Source organism: Oryctolagus cuniculus, chromosome 2 (assembly GCF_964237555.1).
Source record: "Oryctolagus cuniculus chromosome 2, mOryCun1.1, whole genome shotgun sequence".
Taxonomy (NCBI): domain Eukaryota; kingdom Metazoa; phylum Chordata; class Mammalia; order Lagomorpha; family Leporidae; genus Oryctolagus; species Oryctolagus cuniculus.
In genome coordinates this window covers 159,331,488-159,351,473 of record NC_091433.1, presented here as the reverse complement: position 1 = coordinate 159,351,473, position 19,986 = coordinate 159,331,488, and the positions used below count along the sequence as shown (strand labels likewise).

Here is a 19,986-nt window from a genome sequence, read left to right as displayed (position 1 = left end):
AAATAATTATAGATACATATGCATAAGTGGTTTAGTATATGTATACATGTTTCCTAGCTCTGTCCACTAACAGGGCCTAGAAACAATGACAACCCAGTATCAATGAGCACACCAGGTGCCTTGATTTTGGTTTCTAACATTATCTTCCAATAAAAGGGACCAGGGCTCCTTGGAGAAATGACTAGATCTGGGAAAAGGAATATATAAGGTAAGTCTAGAACACATGGTAGTACCAGAAAAAAAGAAACAACAAACATACCAAATAGAGAGGGGTACGTTCAAGGGACATAAGGCGCCAAACTGAAAGAGCTCCCAATGGCCAAGACTGGAACAATTTCAACAATAAAATTAATAACATAATATTAGATTATACTCCAATGTACAAAATAAAAAAAAACTATATTTCCATGGTGATATAAATAAATGATTGACTGAAAATACGGATAAATGGAGAAGAGACAAATATCCCACACAGAAGAGTTCCAAACAATTAACGATACTCCCCTTTCCATGATATGCAGCTTAACATTCCTCTTTCTATCCCTTGAGTGTGGATTGCACTTAGCAACTTATTTCCAAAGGTTAGGGTGTTGAAAGAGCAGTGAGGAGAGGGATTCTACATGGAGAAACCTGGTCTTCCTCCCCAAAATCCGTATGCTTGCCTAGCCATTAAAAAAAAAAATCAGATAAGCCCAAATGAAGACACTGTCTCCAAAATATGTGACCACCAGTCCTTAAAACTTTACAATAGGCCAGCGCCACAGCTCACTAGGCTAATCCTCCCTGCGGCGCCGGCACACCGGGTTCTAGTCCCGGTCGGGGCGCCGGATTCTGTCCCGGTTGCCCCTCTTCCAGGCCAGCTCTCTGCTGTGGCCAGGGAAGTACAGTGGAGGATGGCCCAAGTGCTTGGGCCCTGCACCCCATGGGAGACCAGGAGAAGCACCTGGCTCCTGCCATCGGATCAGCGCGGCACGCCGGCCACAGCGCGCTGACCCCAGCGGCCATTGGAGGGTGAACCAACGGCAAAAAGGAAGACCTTTCTCTCTGTCTCTCTCTCTCACTATCCACTCTGTCAAAAAAAAAAAAAAAAAAAAAAAAACACAACTTTACAATCATCAAAAACAAGAAGGGATGAGAAACTGTCAGATCAGAGAAGCATAAAGAGAAATGACAACTAATGTAATGTGGTAACCTGGTTGAGAACATGGGCAGAGAAAGAACACTAGGTGAGAACTAGTGAAATCTGAATAAAATATGTGGAATTTAGTTAATAGTAATGTAATAATTACTTCCTCAGTTGTGACAAATGATCCCATAGTAATGTATGATGGGAATAAGAAGAAAGACAGTGTAAGGGGTACATGGAAACGTTCTGAACTATTTTTGCAAATTTTTAGTATATATAGAGCTATCCTAAAGTAAAAAGCTTATTTAAAATCAGTGATTATCAAACTGTATATAGAAATAAAATCAGATACATGCTGTTCATAAGAAAGAATTGAAACTAAAACAATGTATTAGGCAAAAACATGGTTAAAGAAAAGCCATTAGTAAGGATAAAAAAGGAAATTAATGATAAAATGAATGAGTCTCCAAAAAAAGGACAAAAATCATGAAGATTTTAAGTACTTCCAGAGTAGCATTTAAGCCACTACACTAAAGTTCACAGAACTAATGAAGAAGTAGACAAATTCACATATAGGAAACTTCAACATGCTGCTTATAAATTTATAAGTCAAGCATATGAGAAATTATTAAATTTAAGTAATACTACATAGTTTTTCAAGAACACAACTTACAAATATTACCATCCCATAAAAACTGTTCTAAACAAATCTCAAAGAGGGAATATCATTATAAATTATGTTCTTTGACCACAAAGTTAATATTGTAAGAAAAACTAACAATCACACCTCTATACAAATATGTTTAAACCTTTAAAAGTAATTAATGGTTAAAGAATAAGTCATATGAAGGGCTGGCATTGTGGCATAGTGGGTAAAGCTGCAGCCTGTGACACCAGCATACCATTTTAGCACTGTTTTTGAGTTCTAGCTCTACTTTCAATCCAGTCACCTGCTAATGACCTGTGAAAAGTAGCAGAAGATGGCCTCTGCCACCTACATGGGAGACCAGGATGAAATTCTCAGCTTTGGCCTGGCCCAGTGCTCGTCGTTGTGGCCATCTGGAGAGTGAACCACAGATGGAAGAGCTCTGTGTTTCCCTCATTCTCTGTAATTCTGACTTTCAAAATAAATAAAGAAATAAATCTTTAAGAAAGAGACAGCGACAGAAAGATTTCATTCATATGCCCACAACAGCTGGGACTAGGTCAGGCTGAAGCCAGGAATCATGAACTCCACATGGGTGGCAGAAACCCAAACACTTGAGATACCATCAGCTGCCACCCAGGAACATTAGCAATAAGCTCAACTGGGAGTGGAGGATCTAGGACTTGAACCGGCACTCAAACATGGGATGTGGGTGTCCCAAAAGGCAGTTCAACCTGTTGAGCCACAATGCCCACCACTCAAAGAAATTTTTAAAAAAAGGAAATAATAGGTGGGCAGCCTTAGGGCACTTGGAGTTAAACCACTGCCTGAAACGCTGAGCACATGAACACCAGCTGGAGTCCCAGCTGCTCTACTTCTGACCCAGCTCCCTGCTAATGTTCCTGGGAAAGCAGCTGAAGATGGTCCAAGTGCTTGGGCTGCTGCCACCAATGTGGGAGACCCAGATGGAGTTCCAGGCATCTGGCTGTTATCTGCCTACCCCTGACCTTTGCAGCCATTCTGAGGGTGAACCAGCAGATGGAAAAATCACAGAAAAACTAATCAATGAGCCTGGCGCTGCGGCTCAACAGGCTAATCCTCCGCCTAGTGGCACCGGCACACTGGGTTCTAGCCCCGGTCGGGGCGCCGGATTCTGTCCCGGTTGCCCCTCTTCCAGGCCAGCTCTCTGCTGTGGCCCGGGAGTGCAGTGGAGGATGGCCCAAGTACTTGGGCCCTGCACCCCATGGGAGACCAGGAGAAGCACCTGGCTCCTGCCTTCGGATTAGTGCGGTGTGCCAGCCGCAGCGCGCCGGCTGTGGTGGCCATTGGAGGGTGAACCAACGACAAAAGGAAGACCTTTCTCTCTGTCTCTCTCTCTCACTATCCACTCTGCCTGTCAAAAAAAAAAAAAAAAAAACAAACAAAAACAAAAACAAAAAACAAAAACAACAACAACAACAAAAAAAACCACTAATCAATGAAAAAACCTAGGGTTAGGGTTACTACATGCTTAGGACTGGTGTTTCAGAGACAACACACAAGCAAGGTGCCACTCTTATTGCTCCGTGAGTTCAGTATGTTCTCAGTAAATTAAAGAATTTAGGAACACAACACATTATATGTTTTTCTTTTTTTAAGAAATATTTATTTATTTATTTATTTGAAAGTCAGAGTAACACAGAAGAGAAGGAGAGGCAGAGACAGAGAGGTCTTCCATCTGCTGGTTTACTTCCCAACTGGCCACAATAGCCAGAGCTGTGAGGATCCGAAGCTAGCAGCCAGGAGCCAGGAGTTTCTTCCAGGTCTTCCATGTAGGTGCAGGGGCCTAAGAACTTGGGCCATCTTCTACTGCTTTTCCAGGCCATAACAGAAAGCTGGATCAGAAATGGAGCAGCCAGGACTTGAACTAGTGCTCATATGGGATGCCGGCACTGGAGGCAGAAGCTTTACCCGCTACACTACAGCGGAGGCCCCACAATATATGATTTACACTACTAGCTACAAGGTTACCAACAGTATTTTATACCAATACACAGGATATTTAGCATCACATGAACCTCCCCATTGGTCACGTGAACACAGGCCTAATGGATTACTGAATGATAAGGTCAGTCAGTCCAACCACTTAGCTACTAGTTTGGCACCCCAGCAGAGCATCCTGAAAAAGGCTCATTTGGGTTAGTATGTGTTCAACTTTAATAAGCAAAGGAGTTTAGATGCAGTCCTGTGAAAACACAGATTCTGATTCAAGAAGGCTGGGGTGGCCCAGGATTCTGCATTTCTCACCAATGCTAGGTCATGTCCAATGCCACAGTGGTACAGCACAACACTCTGAGTGACAAGGATGTGTAGACTGTGACTGCCCTCCTCGAGGAATATGTGCTGATTAACACTCCACGTAACTACTGGACCTCTGATAGTTCAACCAAGACAGACAGACATACAATGAAAAATGCTGTCAATCCTTCAACCTATACCAAAATGCCAAAAAAATATTCATTTGAACACAAACTCTGAAGCAAACTTTTTGCTGTTATTTCTGCTTTATTTTTTTAACCTTATATTGTATATGTTTTTAGGACTTTACCACCACTCCCAGTTCAACTTCTAACACAACCAGGCCACCTGCACCTTCTCTACATGAATTTTAATGACCAAACTTGTTGTGGCCAATGCAGTGATAGCTATGATTTAACTTCTGAAGTGGACAGATGGTAATTGTGCATCTGCACTCCTGTGCTCTCCTTCAGGAGGGAGAAGAAGAATCAAGGAGGAAAAACTAAGACAAGAAAAATTAACAAACTAAATCAAAGGGGCGGGCACTGTGGCACAGCAGGTTACGCTGCCACTGGGGATACCCCTATACCCTACCAGAGTGCTTGGGTTCAAGTCCAGCCTCAACTTCCAATCCAGCTACCTGCTAACGTGTATCCTGGGTGGCAACAGGTGATGGCTTAAGTACATGGTCTCTGCCACCCACCTGGGATGTCTGGATAGTTCCTGACTCCCAGCCAGCCCTGGGTGTTGCAGGCATTTGGGGAGTGAATCAGCAAAAGGAAGGTATCACTCACTCTCTCCTTCCCTTCCTCCCCCTGTCATTCTGCTTTTCAAATAAATACAATCAATACACTTTAAAAATACCACAAAATAAATTACACATTTAACCAGAACAGACAAATCAATGATTGCAGACACACCTAACAGAACATCAGGGTCCTCCTTCTTTAATTAAGCTGCAGAGGTCTTGAGGAGAGGGTGGGATACATAGGAAGAGCCCTCACTGTTTAGGGATTATGACAAAAGAGTACTGGGATCGATTTTCTTCAGAAATCTAGTAGCTCACACCTCTTGTGTGGGAGGCACAGATTATATTACACGTCCAATTCATGCTCAAGAGCTTCCTTTGAAGGACAGAGACTCGAATTTCAAGTATCTTAATCATAAATGTATACACACGTACATACAAGTTTGTATGTTCAACCATGAATTTCTTTTTTTTATTTTTATTTATTTATTTTTTTATTTTATTTATTTTTTGACAGGCAGAGTGGACAGTGAGAGAGAGAGACAGAGAGAAAGGTCTTCCTTTGCTGTTGGTTCACCCTCCAATGGCCGCCGCGGCCGGCGCGCTGCGGCCGGCGCACCGCGCTGATCTGATGGCAGGAGCCAGGAGCCAGGTGCTTTTCCTGGTCTCCCATGGGGTGCAGGGCCCAAGCACCTGGGCCATCCTCCACTGTACTCCCTGGCCATAGCAGAGAGCTGGCCTGGAAGAGGGGCAACCGGGACAGAATCCGGCGCCCCGACCGGGACTAGAACCTGGTGTGCCGGCGCCGCTAGGCGGAGGATTAGCCTAGTGAGCCGCGGCGCCGGCCTCAACCATGAATTTCAATATAAATCACTATCCTATGTTTCTGTTCTCTAAACACACACCTGCAAATCAAAACTAATGACTGTTTTCCCTCAAACTGAACAATGAATACTGCTTTTCTGCATAAGAACAGTTTATGTAATTGGACAACTAAATGTTTAACATTTAAAAAAATGATAAAGCAGGAGGCTGAAACTGTATTTCAGAAATATGTTAGAAAGGAAAATTGCTGGAGCTGGCAATGATTTTAGCCATGGCCTGTAGAGCTAGCATCCCACATGAGCGCTGGTTGAAGTCCAGGCTGCTCCACTTTTGATCCACCTACCTGCTAATGTGCCAAGAAAACAGCATTAGCACCCATGTGGGAGACCAGGAAGAGGCTCTTGGCTCCTGGCTTCAGTCTGGCCCAGCTCTGGTCACTACGACCATTTGGGGAGTAGACCAGTAGATGGAAGATTCTTTCTCTCTTTCTGTAACTTTGCCTTTCAAATAAATAAATCTTAAAAACAAAAAAGAAAATTGCTATAAATCCTGTAAGATGTATAAGAAGAAAGGAAAGGCATAAAGTCTAACTGCCACAAATGGATTTACACTTATATGTAAAACCTTTTTTTACTATCTACAAGAAATAAAGAATTTTTAAAAGCTTAAGTAGTGAAACAGGAAAAAGAAAAGTCAAGCCTATGTAAAATATTAATTATACTGATCACTTTGAAGATTACAAAAGGTGATGGAATTTTCAGGTACCTGTAAACTCTTCAAAGTCACAATTCTATAAATTACTCCAAACAATTTTAGAACCTCCCTTTTAGAAATAGGATTCTCAAGAAATTACTGAAAAATATTTCCCCTCACCAGAAATTTCACTCTAGGGAGAATAACGATGTATCCCAAACAGAAAAATGGCTAAGACTCTTCTGAAAATAGAGGATTACCTATTCAATATGAATGTGGCTCTGGTTTCTGTATATACCTAACAACTGCTACAGAGTGTCACTAATTTAAGCCTATTAAGCAGGTCCCATTCATAAAGCAAATAAATGTTAGGGGGCTGGTGCTGTGGTGCAGCAGGTAAAGCTGCTACCTGCAGTGCTGGCATCCCATAGGGGCACCGGTTTGAGTTCTGGCTGCTCCACTTCTGATTCAGCTCTCTGCTATGGCCTGGGAAAGCAGTAGAAGATGGCCCAAGTCCTTGGGCCCCTGCACCCATGTGGGAGACTGGGAAGAAGCTCCTGGATCCTGGCTCCGGATCCACGTAGCTCTGGCCATTGCGGCCAACTGGGGTGTGAACCAGCAGATGGAAGACCTCCCTCTCTCTCTGTGTAACTCTGACTTTCAAATAAATCTTAGAAAATAAAAGAAAAGAAAAGAAGGAAAAGGAAAAATAGAAGATACAGGAAGACAATAGTTTACCCTCATTTGATAAAAAAAAAAAAGGCAAAAATCTGAAAGTACAAATTCTTTTTTTTTTTAACATTTATTTATGTGAAAGGCAGATTGAGGGGTTGGCACTGTGGCAGGGCAGGTAAAGCCACTGCCTACAGCTCCAGCATCCCATATTGGGTACCAGTTTGAGTCCTGGATGTTCCACTTCCTGTCCAGCTCCTTGCTAGTACACCTGGGAAAGCAGCAGCAGATGACCCTAGTCCTTACGCCCCTGCAATCATATAGAAGACTCAGATGAAGGCCGGCGCCGCGGCTTAATAGGTTAATCCTCTGCATGCGGCGCTGGCACACCGGGTTCTAGTCCCGGTTGCCCCTCTTCCAGGCCAGCTCTCTGCTGTGGCCAGGGAGTGCAGTGGAGGATGGCCCAAGTCCTTGGGCCCTGCACCCACATGGGAGACCAGGAGGAAGCACCTGGCTCCTGCCATCGAATCAGCGTGGTGCGCTGGCCGCGGTGGCCATTGGAGGGTGAACCAACAGCAAAGGAAGACCTTTCTCTCTGTCCCCTGTCTCTCTTCCTCTCACTGTCCACTCTGCCTATAAAACAAACAAACAAACAAACAAAAAAAAAAAAAAAAAAAAAAAAAAAAAAAACTCAGATGAAGTTCCTGGCTCCTGGCTTTGGCCTCGCCCAACCCTGGTCTTTGTGGCCATTTGGGAAGTGATCCAGTGGATATAAGATCTCTCTCTTTCTCTCTGCCTCTCCTTCTCTGTAGCTCTGATTTTCAAATAAATAAACATTTAAAGAAAAAAGAAAAAAAAGAAGGAAAGGCAGATTGAGAGAGACAGAGAGAGAGAGATATCCCATCTTCTCATTCACTACCCAAAAGCCTGCAACAGTTTGGGCTGTGGCAGGCCAAAGCCAGGAACCAGGAACTCCATCCAGGTCACTGCCTCCCAGGGCATTAGCAGTGGGCTGGATCAGAAGCAGAGCAGTCAGGACATCTCAAGTGGCAGCTTAACCTACCGTGCCACAACATCTACCCCTGTAAGTACAAAGTCTTACCTCAACTGCCAATCTATTCACCTGCTGTGAAAACAAGGCAAAGAAAGTACTTATTATCGACAGTAACAAGAGAAATTCAAGAAAGATTTGATTTGCTTATTTTTTTCTGAACATATGTTCATTCAAAACACAAAGACTTTATGCAGTTATCCTTTTCTTCAAAAGACAAATAAATGCATACTATTAGAAAATCTTATTTTTTTTTAAAGATTTTATTTATTTATTTGAATGTTAGAATTATGGAGAGAGAGAGCGAGAGAGAGCGGGCGAGCAAGTGCAAGCTAGAGAGAGTTCTTTCACCTGCTGGTTCCTTCCCCAGATGGCCGTAACAGCCAGGGCTGAGCCAGGCCAAAGCAAAGAACTTCATCTGGGTCTCCCACATGCATAGCTTGGGCCATCCTCTGATGCTTTTCCCAGGCCATTATCAAGGAGCTAGATCGGAAGTGGAACAGCTGGGACACGAATTGGCATCCATATGGAATGCCAGGATAATAGGCAGCAACTTCAACGGCTACACCACAACACTGGCTCCTATTAGATAATTTCTAAAAACAGTCTGAAGGACATGTTTTTAAAAGTCTTACTTTTCGGCAGGCACCATGGCTCACTAGGCTAATCCTCCACCTGCGGCGTCGGCCCCCCCGGGGTTCTAGTCCTGGTTGTTCCTCTTCCAGTCCAGCTCTCTGCTGTGACCCAGGAGGGCAGTGGAGGATGGCCCAAGTCCTTGGGCCCTGCACCCGCATGGGAGACTGGGAGGAAGTACCTGGCTCCTGGCTTTGGATCGGCGCAGTCCTGGCCGTTTAGGCCATTAGGGGAATGAACCAACGGAAGGAAGGCCTCTCTGTCTCTCTCTCTCACTGCCTAACTGCCTGGCAAAAAAAAAAAAAAAAAAAGTCTTACTTTTCATGTCATAACATTTTTTGAGAGTCAAGTCAAATTTACTATATGCTTCCTAGGCATTTATATAGAAGCACATAGAATATTTAAGAGACTTTTCTAAAAAAATAAAAGTCATATAATTACTACCTCCATGTATATTTTAGCACCTACATCTAGATTTATCTACTAGCTTCCTATTTGAAGTTTGTATCTGGGAATCTGAAGAAACATTTATGTTCAATTCGAACTCAGCTTTGATGTCCTGGGTTACAATTTTCAGCACAACCTCAGTTCTTAGAAGACTTCTCCAGAAAGGTCCCTGCACTGCCTCCAGGAGAGGCTTGATGACACAGACAGCAACTGTGCCCAGCAGCGCATCAGTGTTTCAAGGAGAAGCAGGGAGAAAATTCTACTAATGCATTACATTCCAAAGCTCCTCTGTGTAAATGGAACCTAAAATTTTATTATGCTCCCTGAGGATTAAGTTTCAACTCTACATTATGCAATGAACATTATGCAAGTGGATAAGAGGCAGGTTTGGACAGGGACGTGAAGTAAACTGTAAGAACCTAGGATATTTTTTTAAAGATTTATTTTATTTATTTGAAAGTCAGAGTTAAACAGAGAGAGGAGAGGCAGAGACAGAGAGGTCCTCCATCTGCTGGTTCACTCCCCAATTGGCCACAATGGCCAGACCTGTGCTGATCTGAAGCCAGGAGCCAGGAGCTTCCTCCAGGTCTCCCATGTGGGTGCAGGAGCCCAAGGACTTGAGCCATCTTCTACTTTTCCCAGGCCACAGCAGAGAGCTGGATTGGAAGAGGAGCAGCTGGGACTAGAACTGGCATCCATATGGGATGCTGGGCACTGCAGGCCAGGGCTTTAATCTGCTGTGTCACAGTGCCGGCCCCAAGAACCTGGGATTTTTAAAGTGAGCTGGCTTATATGTATATTCATGGCATTTTCCCAGAAGACACAGGGAGAGAGGGTGGAGCAGAGAGACACAGAGATGATTCCTTTTTGATTTCCAGTCTGATTGTTGCCCGCCTATTCATTTGTTCCTACGCGTAGCTCAGTGTATTCTACTGAACCACAACTTGTGTCTGGGTCAGTATTTTTTTTTTTCATTTATGTATTTATTTTAAATGTTCGATTCACATGCAATACTTGTACACTTTATGGGGTACAGTGCAATATGTCAATACATCTACACAGCATAAACAGATCAGATCAGGTAATCAGCTTTTCTACTCCTTGTTCTTTTGTGTTTGGAGCCTATGAGCTCTTCTCTTCCACTTCTTCATATAGTACATAAAACATTATGAAATATAACTTAAATCATCTGGGTTTCCTATAATACCTAATATAAAACCTTTTAAGCAGTCGCTATACTATATTTTAGAGAATGATGACAAGAAGAATGATTTCTTTCATAACCATTACTAACTAAATGAGCTGTATCCAGACCCAGTCCCAAAGGATGATGGAGAAAACCCATAGGCACTCTTTAGGTACTACTGAACAAAAGGTTTTCAACCAGGGGCAATTTGGTCCCTCAGGGAACATGTAGAAATGTCTGGAGATATCTGGGGTTGTCCCAAGGGCGGGGTGCATGTATGACCAGAGGGGAGATGCTATCAAACACACTACCACTGCCTGTGACAAAGAGTCCACGGTGCTGAGGTTGAGACGCCTGCTGTGGGAGGACGGGAAGGGCTGGAGACACACAGTGCAGAAAAAATGCGGCTTAAACTAGGAAACGTGCTTTTGTATTTAATTTTTCTTTAGGCCCAGAGGCAGATGTTACCTCAGGTCTCTCGGGTGCTTGCCAATTGTCTGGCTATACTCAATGGCAGTGCTTTTAAGTGGCCAACTGAGTCCTCAGCAACTGAAATACACCAGGTGCTCTAAATAAATCCCAGGGCTACGGGACAAGTCCATATTCTCTGCCATCTCAAAGATGGTACCGCAATAAAAACAATGAGGTATTACTTTTTGTCTAATGGATTGGCATATGCTAAAAACACACAGCAGCAAAGAATACTATTTTCACTGGATGGGGAACCACCACACAAATCCCACAATGTAATGAGACCACATACCATCAGATGTTTCAGGGGGATTCTAGAAATCACACGAGCCCGGCTGTGAGCACACACCGTGATGCTCTGTTTCGTTGGGTTTTTAAAGTGCGTTCAGAATGATCTTCAGTCACAAACACTAAAGGGGGATGGTTCCAAGAGGATGGAAAGCGTGTGTTTGGAGAAGAAAAATGAACTTTGAAAAGCGCTAGATTAATCTATCCAGGAGGATCCTATATCTCCTTTCACTTTATGAACTTCAATTTTCCCCCATCAAATGGTAAAAGAGTCCTTTGTCTGAGACAGAGTGATACTGTTCCTTTTCTGATTCATCAAGTTTCTGCTCGGATCTGAGGGAGCAGATGTAATTCCAAACAGAACAGGTGCAAGGAGTAACAACTGACAGAACTCTGCTCTTCAAAATCTGAATGAATTTCAGTTCTTGGAATACTTAATATGATCTATAGGAAGGTAGGGAAGATCACAATTGACCAGAGGAACCTCTTGAGGAAGGAAGCATGTTAACACATACAGTCAACACTGCTGAAAATGGACTTATTCCTCTCTTCTGCACACACTCCCACATCACTCTGAGGTTTGCATTCCATTTACCTCGCCTAACTTTAGTGAAATCTCATAACCCTTTCACACTCTCTTTCCCTCATCAGTAGGATGGGCGTAACACTTGCCCCACAGATGCACCTATGTAGGTACTCAACTGGCACACACACATACACTGTGGGAAGTAACACACACACACACAAACACACACACACACACAGCTTGCCCCCTTTTCATGACTTTCCCTAGTTTAATCTTCAGCAGTAACAAGACGCTGGGGAAACATCGACCACCAGACCTCTAAGCTGCACATGGCCCTCCCTGCAAGCAGGGTGCAGAGCATCGGAAAAGAGCAGCAGGCATCGCCCGGTGCACGACAGCCCGTGCTCTGGCAGCCGGCAGCGAACAGCTGTCTTCAACACCCAGCAAACGCTCCCTCAGTAACACACACCAAATAAAAGCTTTTAGATGTTTATAAGGAAGGGATTAATTCATCTTCAAAAGTAGCATTTTAATTAAAAATGACTTTTCTGGGCTTATATCCAGAAAAGAATATATTGCCAAAAGGTAAGATTTAACAAGGTTTAGTTAGTTCTTTTTTTAAATTTCTTTTTAAAAGCTCAGTGCTTCCCAATCCTTTTCACATCAAGACATATATAGAAAATAATCTTTCCTTGGAACCCTAGGATAAACCAGATGCTGCTGCTCCCAGCCACAGGAGCACCCTTGGGCCACTGTCAGACTCCAGAAAACTGAGGAATCGGCAGGGACCTTGGCCCATCTTCAGCTCCACCTCCACCTCCCTCAGCCCTGGGATCTTCACAGAGACGCAGGGTCTTCTCTTTCCCCGCTCACACAAGTCCTCAAAAAGAAGGGGTCAATCTGGCCATCAATGAGTGACAAGAGTGAATATTTTCTTTAACATCATGACTCACTCCAGAAAAAAAGCACACTGACCAGCAATCCATTTATAACCTACAACATCAGCATAATTTCATGCTTTTGTTCTTGATTTTCCATTCTGAAATTATATTTTCTGGGCATAAAATAAACAACAATGGACACAGGCCAGTATCTTAGGTCACCAAATGGAACTTATCAAGTAATGTTCCATTTCTGGACAGCTTGAACATTTTGCACAATTGCGTTTCACAATTTTGTTCTTTTAAGAAACATGAAAAGAAAGTAAAATTCTTAATGCATCAAGCACTGTCTTATATGGTTATACTTTTTAAAGATGGAAATAATTCTTTAAAATTATATTTAGTCACAAATCTTATTTTCTTTTTTAAAGAATTAATTGTATTCATTTGAAAGACAGAGTTACACAGAGAGAAGGAGAGACAGCAGCTTAACCCACTATGTGGCAAAGCTGGTCCTTAGTCACAAATTTTAATGGAACAGTATCAGTAAAAATATTTTCTATAAATACTTGTTTCTTTTTTAAAGATGTACTCTTTTATTTATTTATTTGAGAGGCAGAGCATCAGAGAGAAAGAGACACAGAAAAAGAGACGGGGGTGGGGAATCTTTTATTTGCTGGTTCATTCCCCAAATGGCTACAAGAGCCAGGACTGGGTCAAGCTGAAGCCAGGAGCCAGGAACTCCATCCAGGTCTCCCACATGGGTGTCAGGGAACCACATAGTTGGGCCATTTCTGCTGCTTTCCCAAGTGCATTAACAGGGATCTAGATGGGAAGCGGTACTCTCATATGGAATGCTGGGCTTGCAAGTGGTAGCTTAACTTGATGCAACAAGATGCTGGACACAAGCATTTTTTTCTTTTTAAGACATTCTACCAGAACGTGCACTTAAACATTTATTGCCAGTTCCCTGCCCTCCCCCCAAATATTTTTACTTATTTTTATTTTAGTTCAAAGGCAGAGAACCAGAGAAAGATCTATCCATTAGTTCATTTCCCAAATACCTGCAGCAACCAGGCCCACGGCAGGCTGAAGCCAGGAGCCAGGAGCTCAACCCAGGTGTCCCATGTGGGCTGCAGGGACCTAACTACTTGACCCATCATCTGTTGCCTTCCAGCAGGAGCAGGAGGCTGGATTAGAATTAGAGTATCAGGGGCGTGAACTAGGCACTCTTGACACAGAATATGAGCATCCGAAGCAGGAGCTTAACCACTGCTCTATTTGTCTACCCCTCTATTGCCAATTTTGTATTTCCTTCCACTGTTTTGGTCTTTTTAGCAAGGAAGGATGGCTGGTCCGACCTTGGCTACATGAATAGCGATTGCTTCACACAACTAGCCAGTAAAATTAGCCTAACATTACCTCTTAGCTGGTTTTTTGCTTTTATTTGCACAAAAATAATATGTGACCTGCCTCTAAGTTAGACCTCACGCTGTGTCACCTGCATAAAAAGCCTAACCCCAGCCTTAACACTACAGCACACTTAAAAATTGATTTATTTATGTATTTATTTGAAAGGCAGAGTACAGAGAGGGAGAAATCTATCTGCTAGTTCCCTCCTCAAAAGGCCAAAAATGCCAGGGTTGATCCAGGCCAAAGCAAGGAGCCAGGCACTCTATCCAGGTCTCCCATGTGGGTGACAGGGGCCCAAGTACTAGGGCCAGCATCCACTGCCTCTAGGCACATTAGCAGGAAGCTGGCTGGGAAGTAGAGCAGCCAGGACTTAAGCTAGTACTCTGATATGAGATGCCAGTGTTGCGAGTACAGCTTAACCTGATGCTTCATAACACACAGCATTTGGGGTGTTCCAGAGTAAAGCAGAACTGGCCTCCAGAGCCTCCTTTTATACTCAACCCGGTGCCTGGGCACTTTATCTTCTGTTTCCTCTTTATTTCTGTCATGCATATGCTCTCAGTTCCCGAGTGCTCACTTGGCTTCTAACCCACAGCTCCCCACATTGGGAGGCAACTGCTTGTGTTTTCACCAGCGCCTAGGACAGGGTAAGTCCGCCTCAGTGTCTGCTCAATTAAATCCAACCTCAACCACTTCCACAAGGTTCCATCTGCTCCTAGAAGCGGGATTCACAATTCCTATAACTGTCCAGGGTTGACAGGTTTTGTCAAACATTTAAGGATGACAGAAGGCACGGTAACTGTGGACTTGGCCATAGCCTGCATCACAGAGCGGGGAGAGAGGATATTCCGTATTTTCAGGATGGGAGTATTAAACAGAGGAGCAAAGATTAAGTGCTGACAGACAGGAAGTCTTTCACCCACTGTGGCTTCTCTGTGTTTCACTGCCTTCTTCTGTCCATCTCTATAGGGCTGATGGACTTACTCTGCTTCCAAATCCAATCAAATCCAATCAGACTTAAGATCAACTGAACGAGAACGTAAAAAGGAGCAGCGATAGATTCTTTGTTTGGTTTCCCTAGCCATAAAAAATTGTTCTTCACATCAACTATCAGAGAAGCAACAGGTTCTACAGAAAAAAGACAGGCTTGTGAGCTTAGTATCTTACCCTCTCAGGCTCACCACAGTTTCCTGTTAGAGACAGAGCCCCACCTCCCCGACACACACACACAGAGTATCACACCCATCTTGCTCCCCTGCTTGTCTGCTAAGGGAATTAAAATGAAATCACACATAGGATTCAAATGGACTGCAGGAGGGACTGAAATATTCATTTTACTTCTCTTATGGTAAACTTTGCAGATGTGTGGACCTGGCCCTGGGAAGACACCCCCAGTGAATATTTCCTGTCAACCAAGTAGCAGCACTGATGTTCAGCTTCACGGCCAACAAAGTGATTTTAACTCAAATTCTCAAAGTTCAGAAATTAAGGCTCCAAACTGGAGGAAAAACACAAAAATACTAAAGTATTCAAAAGGTCCCGCTGGTAAATGAGAAGCGCCCACAGCAGAATTAGGAGAAGAGTGTAGACTGGAGCATTAAAGAGATGTGTGGAAGCGGAGTAATTATTTGGATTCATTGAAGAATAAAAGGAGCTTTTGCCTAGAAGAGCCAGATAAATGCAAAACTGGTTCTTCTACTTTAACACAACGGTCTACTTCCCTTTATCTGTACAAAAGAGCTTAATTCAAGAAAGGGCAGGGATCACCTTTAATGTAATTACACCATCAGAAAAAATAGCCAAAAGAGACAGGAAATGAAAAAAAACCTCAAGATTCAAACTCTTATTTCAAATGGGAAACATTTCTTTATGACACTTCAAAGTGTGAATTAAGTACCACGATCAGAATCAAGCTTTCCCATCACTGTTGGCCACACTCTCCCTCCACACAGCACTTTCTGAACTCCAGTACAATTTCTCAGGACTGACAAGTAACCTAGCAATGAGGCTAAGTCCCCAACAGGAAGAATTTTGGCCACAAAAACAGACGGCTAATTCTACTTCAAAGACAGGGCAGCGCTGCCAGTGCTGTTCCCAAATGAGGTCATGTCCGTGGCTCTTCTCTAGCCTTTATGGAGAGTTAATGTCATTTACTCCCGGCTCTTATGAACCTGCTGTATAATCTCACCTTTTCTAATGTGCATTACCCCCATCCATTTCAACACTGCAATTGTCAGCCTCTGTTTTTAAAAACGATTAAGAAACGAATCCCACATGTTTTTTCTTTTCTTTCTTTTTTTCTTTTTTTTGCATGTCCTGTAATCTGAATCTTTCTTCCCTGGTCTGAGAAAAGTCGGAGATCAGCACATTTCTTCTTTTCAAGGTACACTATAGAAAGACTTTGAGGTTTGATATATTTATGTAAACATTTTCAGAGAAGTCAAAATGTATAATTCAAGAAAATGTTCTGTGAAAGAATTTGTTTTCTGATTACAAAAAGATTTCCTGCTTTTGAAAAAAACATAACAATTTGATATTTACTTAGCTGGCTCTGAAGGTCCCATGGAGATTATCATTCCTTTCAGCCTCCACCATCTTTTCCAGGTGCATGCCTTTGACTGATTTCAAAGGTAGCTTTATGCTGAGTAGGAACCCCTAAGCTGTAGAAAGGAAAGAGACAGAGTCCTTCCCAACTTAACCCCTTGTGCTTTCCTCTCGAAGAACCACAGGGTGCCAAAGCACCATTACAACCCAGACCTGGCGCCCGAGTGGACACGACAGGCCTGTCACCTGCCGCTGCCACCTTTTCTCCAGCCAGTGTGGACTGACCTGGCTAAAGACAGGAATCTGGTGACCAGCACACGACTGACTGACTTTCTCAGCAGGCCTTTCGTCCCACCCATGCCGAGGAGCAGTGGCCCCGGGCTTAGTGGGCTTTCACCTGTCCACCGGGCTTCACAGTCTACCCAGGGGAAAAAGCAAATCTGAGCACGTTAAAGGCAGCCCTGAGACAGCTCCACGGACCATGTGTTATGGCTGGGCAGACTGGTGGAATAGTCTGGAACAGGCCAGATCCGTCAGGGGCAGGTGTGAGAAACAGGCTGGGAGGCCCATTGTACAGCTGGTCAAAGGACGAGACGGAATCTCCAGCAAAGGAAACCTGACGGCTGATCGCCTTGCCGCTCGGCCTTGCTTCGGACTCAGCTGCAGCCCACACTCTGACAAGCCTGTTCTGCATTACTCATTAGTGTCTGCCCCTCCTCAAAGAGGCAGCGGAGTGTGGCAGCAGCGAAAGACTGAAGTTGTTTGAGCAAATGGTCACTGTGGGCTTCAGTGGCCCATCTTTGAAACTAAGACAAAACCCCTGCCCTTCTCCTCATCACAGGGACACAGTGAGGACTTAGAGGACATGACTGCTTAAGAAACCATCAAAGACCCCACAGGGAGTGAGACACAGACCAGAGGATCTCAGAGTACAGTCTGGGACCCTCACAGGTTGGTGCAATCTTTTCAGCAGGTCTACAGGATCAAACTATTTTCTTTTTTATTTATTTATTTATTTATTTTGACAGGCAGAGTGGACAGTGAGAGAGAGAGACAGAGAGAAAGGTCTTCCTTTGCGTTGGTTCACCCTCCAATGGCCACCGCGGCTGGCGAGCTGCGGCCGGTGCACCGCGCTGATCCGATGGCAGGAGCCAGGTGCTTCTCCTGGTCTCCCATGGGGTGCAGGGCCCAAGTACTTGGGCCATCCTCCACTGCACTCCCTGGCCACAGCAGAGAGCTGGCCTGGAAGAGGGGCAACCGGGAAAGAATCCAGCGCCCCGACCAGGACTAGAACCTGGTATGCCGGGGCCGCTAGGCGGAGGATTAGCCTAGTGAGCCGTGGCGCCGGCTGGATCAAACTATTTTCATAATGATGTGAAGATGTTAATTCCCTCCTTTGTTTTCGCTCTTCGCTCTCATGAGTACACAGTGGAGTCTACCAGAAGCTTCAAGGTGTGTGATGACGTCAACACTCTGATGGCTAATGGAATACATGCTGTGAGTTCTTGTGTTTTCCTAAGTTCTTAGTTCTATTCTCTAGTTAGACACGGACAGATAAAAGCTCTTTGGAACATTCAATAACTTTTGAGAGTGTGAAAAGGTCCTAAGGCCAATCTGAGAACCACCAACCTAGAACTTTAGTGCACTCAACCCGCAATTCCCAGATGGGGCTGACTTCCTGCCCACCAGGAGTCTCCCTCCCTGCTGCTCACTCTGCCTTGCGGACTCTTTCTCTCCTTCACCCGGCTACCATCCTTCAGTATCTGCTTAGATGGCACTTTTTCTGGGACTTTGCCTGACTTCCCCAAGATAAGCCAGGTAGTCTTGCCTGGGGCTCACGTGGCACTTAACACACTGAGCTGCAACTGCTTATCTTTGGTCGTCTTTTGTCATCAGCCCCCTTCACAGGGACTGACTCAGTCATGGTTCTGATGGTGACACAAATGTACATAGCAGTCATACAATAAATACTTGTTGAATGTATAAAACAGCCAAGGAAGAATGATGATAGGTTGATATTATAATCTTACCTAGGGGAAATTAATTACTAACCACATTACTTTTCATTGTAGTATAGGCTCACTCAAAGTATAAGCATAACAGCACTAAGAACTGTCTGTATATCATTATGTACTAGACACTATCCTAACCATTCCAAATGCATTCATTTACTCTTCGCAGAATCTCTTTGAGGTATACGTTACTATTATCTGCATTTCAAAAATGAAGACACTGATGAGCAGGCAGTGTGGGGTGAGTCTGAGGTTCCTATCCAGGCAGTCCGGCTCTGAGTCCCAGGCCATGAACCACTCTACAGATCGCCTCGTAGGGCAGCAGTACAGACCTCAAACTAACCACATGAACTGGGGCCTCAAGGCCACCTCTCAGTTCTGCTCATGGACCAGGAACATGACTTGACATTTAAATCCCACCTCTAGTCCTGGGCCTATTATGAGTGACCACAACAGCCATGTGGACAAAAGCTATCACCAACACTACCTGTCCCCAAGGAAAGACTTAAATAGAGCAGTTTCAATAAGGAGTCAATCTGTTGTGCTTTAGTCTCTCTCTCTCTCTCTTTTTTTTTTTTTTTTTGACAGGCAGAGTGGACAGTGAGAGAGAGAGAAAGGTCTTCCTTGGGTGCAGGGCCCAAGCACTTGGGCCATCCTCCACTGCACTCCCTGGCCACAGCAGAGAGCTGGCCTGGAAGAGGGGCAACCGGGACAGAATCTGGCGCCCTGACCAGGACTAGAACCCTGTGTGCTGGCGCCGCTAGGCGGAGGATTAGCCTAGTGAGCCGCGGCGCCAGCCATGCTTTAGTCTTTTCTAAAAGAAGTATTATGTTAAAAATAACGAAAAAAATTTATATACTTATTCAAAATAAAGTTTCTTCTGCCCTACAGAGGAGACAGGAGGTACAGATTTGCTACAAGGCATACTCTGCCTCGTGTATAATTTTCCTTGTGCCTCTTGGGCCAACTTCTCTGTCTAGGAATACTCTTAGCTTCACCCTGAACAGGGAGTGGCCCAGAATGTTCTGTAGACATATTTGATGGAAAAGAGAAACTCTAGATGGTTCAGAAAGGTGAGTTTAAATGAGAAAGTATATCGTCGAAAACACAAGATTCAATGTAAAAGACAATGTGACAGAATCACAGAGTAACACAGTGTTCGGTATGACAAAAGCATGCTTAAGGAAATATCTGATCTTTCAGCAGTAGAAAAAATTCTACTGGTAAAGGTAAAAGCCTAAGTATCAAACAGTACATGAGATATGAAAGTTCATCTTATGGTATTTGACAGAAGTCCCACAAAGTAACTTTACCTACCTGGAGAAGTGTCCCATGAATATGGTTCTGCCGGAAACATTGGTCAGTGCAGTTGGGGAGTGTGGCCAATAGAGTTTGGATGGTCTTAGGAATTTGATCTAGCATAACAAATGGGACCAAGGCACGAGCTGCCATTTCACGGGAGCGGTAGACAGGTGAGTGACCACACCTAGGAAGAAACAGAACACAAGACTTTTCAATACTCATCTCCACATCTGTGTATTTGTATA

General features: G+C 44.0%; 1 protein-coding gene across 4 annotated transcripts in view; it reads right to left on the bottom strand.

Annotated features, from left to right (window-relative positions):
• The window catches only part of THADA (THADA armadillo repeat containing), a 375,449-nt gene that overhangs the window by 150,997 nt on the left and 204,466 nt on the right, over positions 1 to 19,986 (bottom strand). For all 4 annotated transcript variants that reach the window (XM_051842959.2, XM_070069193.1, XM_070069194.1 and 1 more), the window contains exon 29: positions 19,757 to 19,925. In XM_051842959.2, coding sequence (XP_051698919.2) covers positions 19,757 to 19,925 — 169 coding nt within the window. The remainder of the gene's footprint in view (positions 1 to 19,756; positions 19,926 to 19,986) is intronic.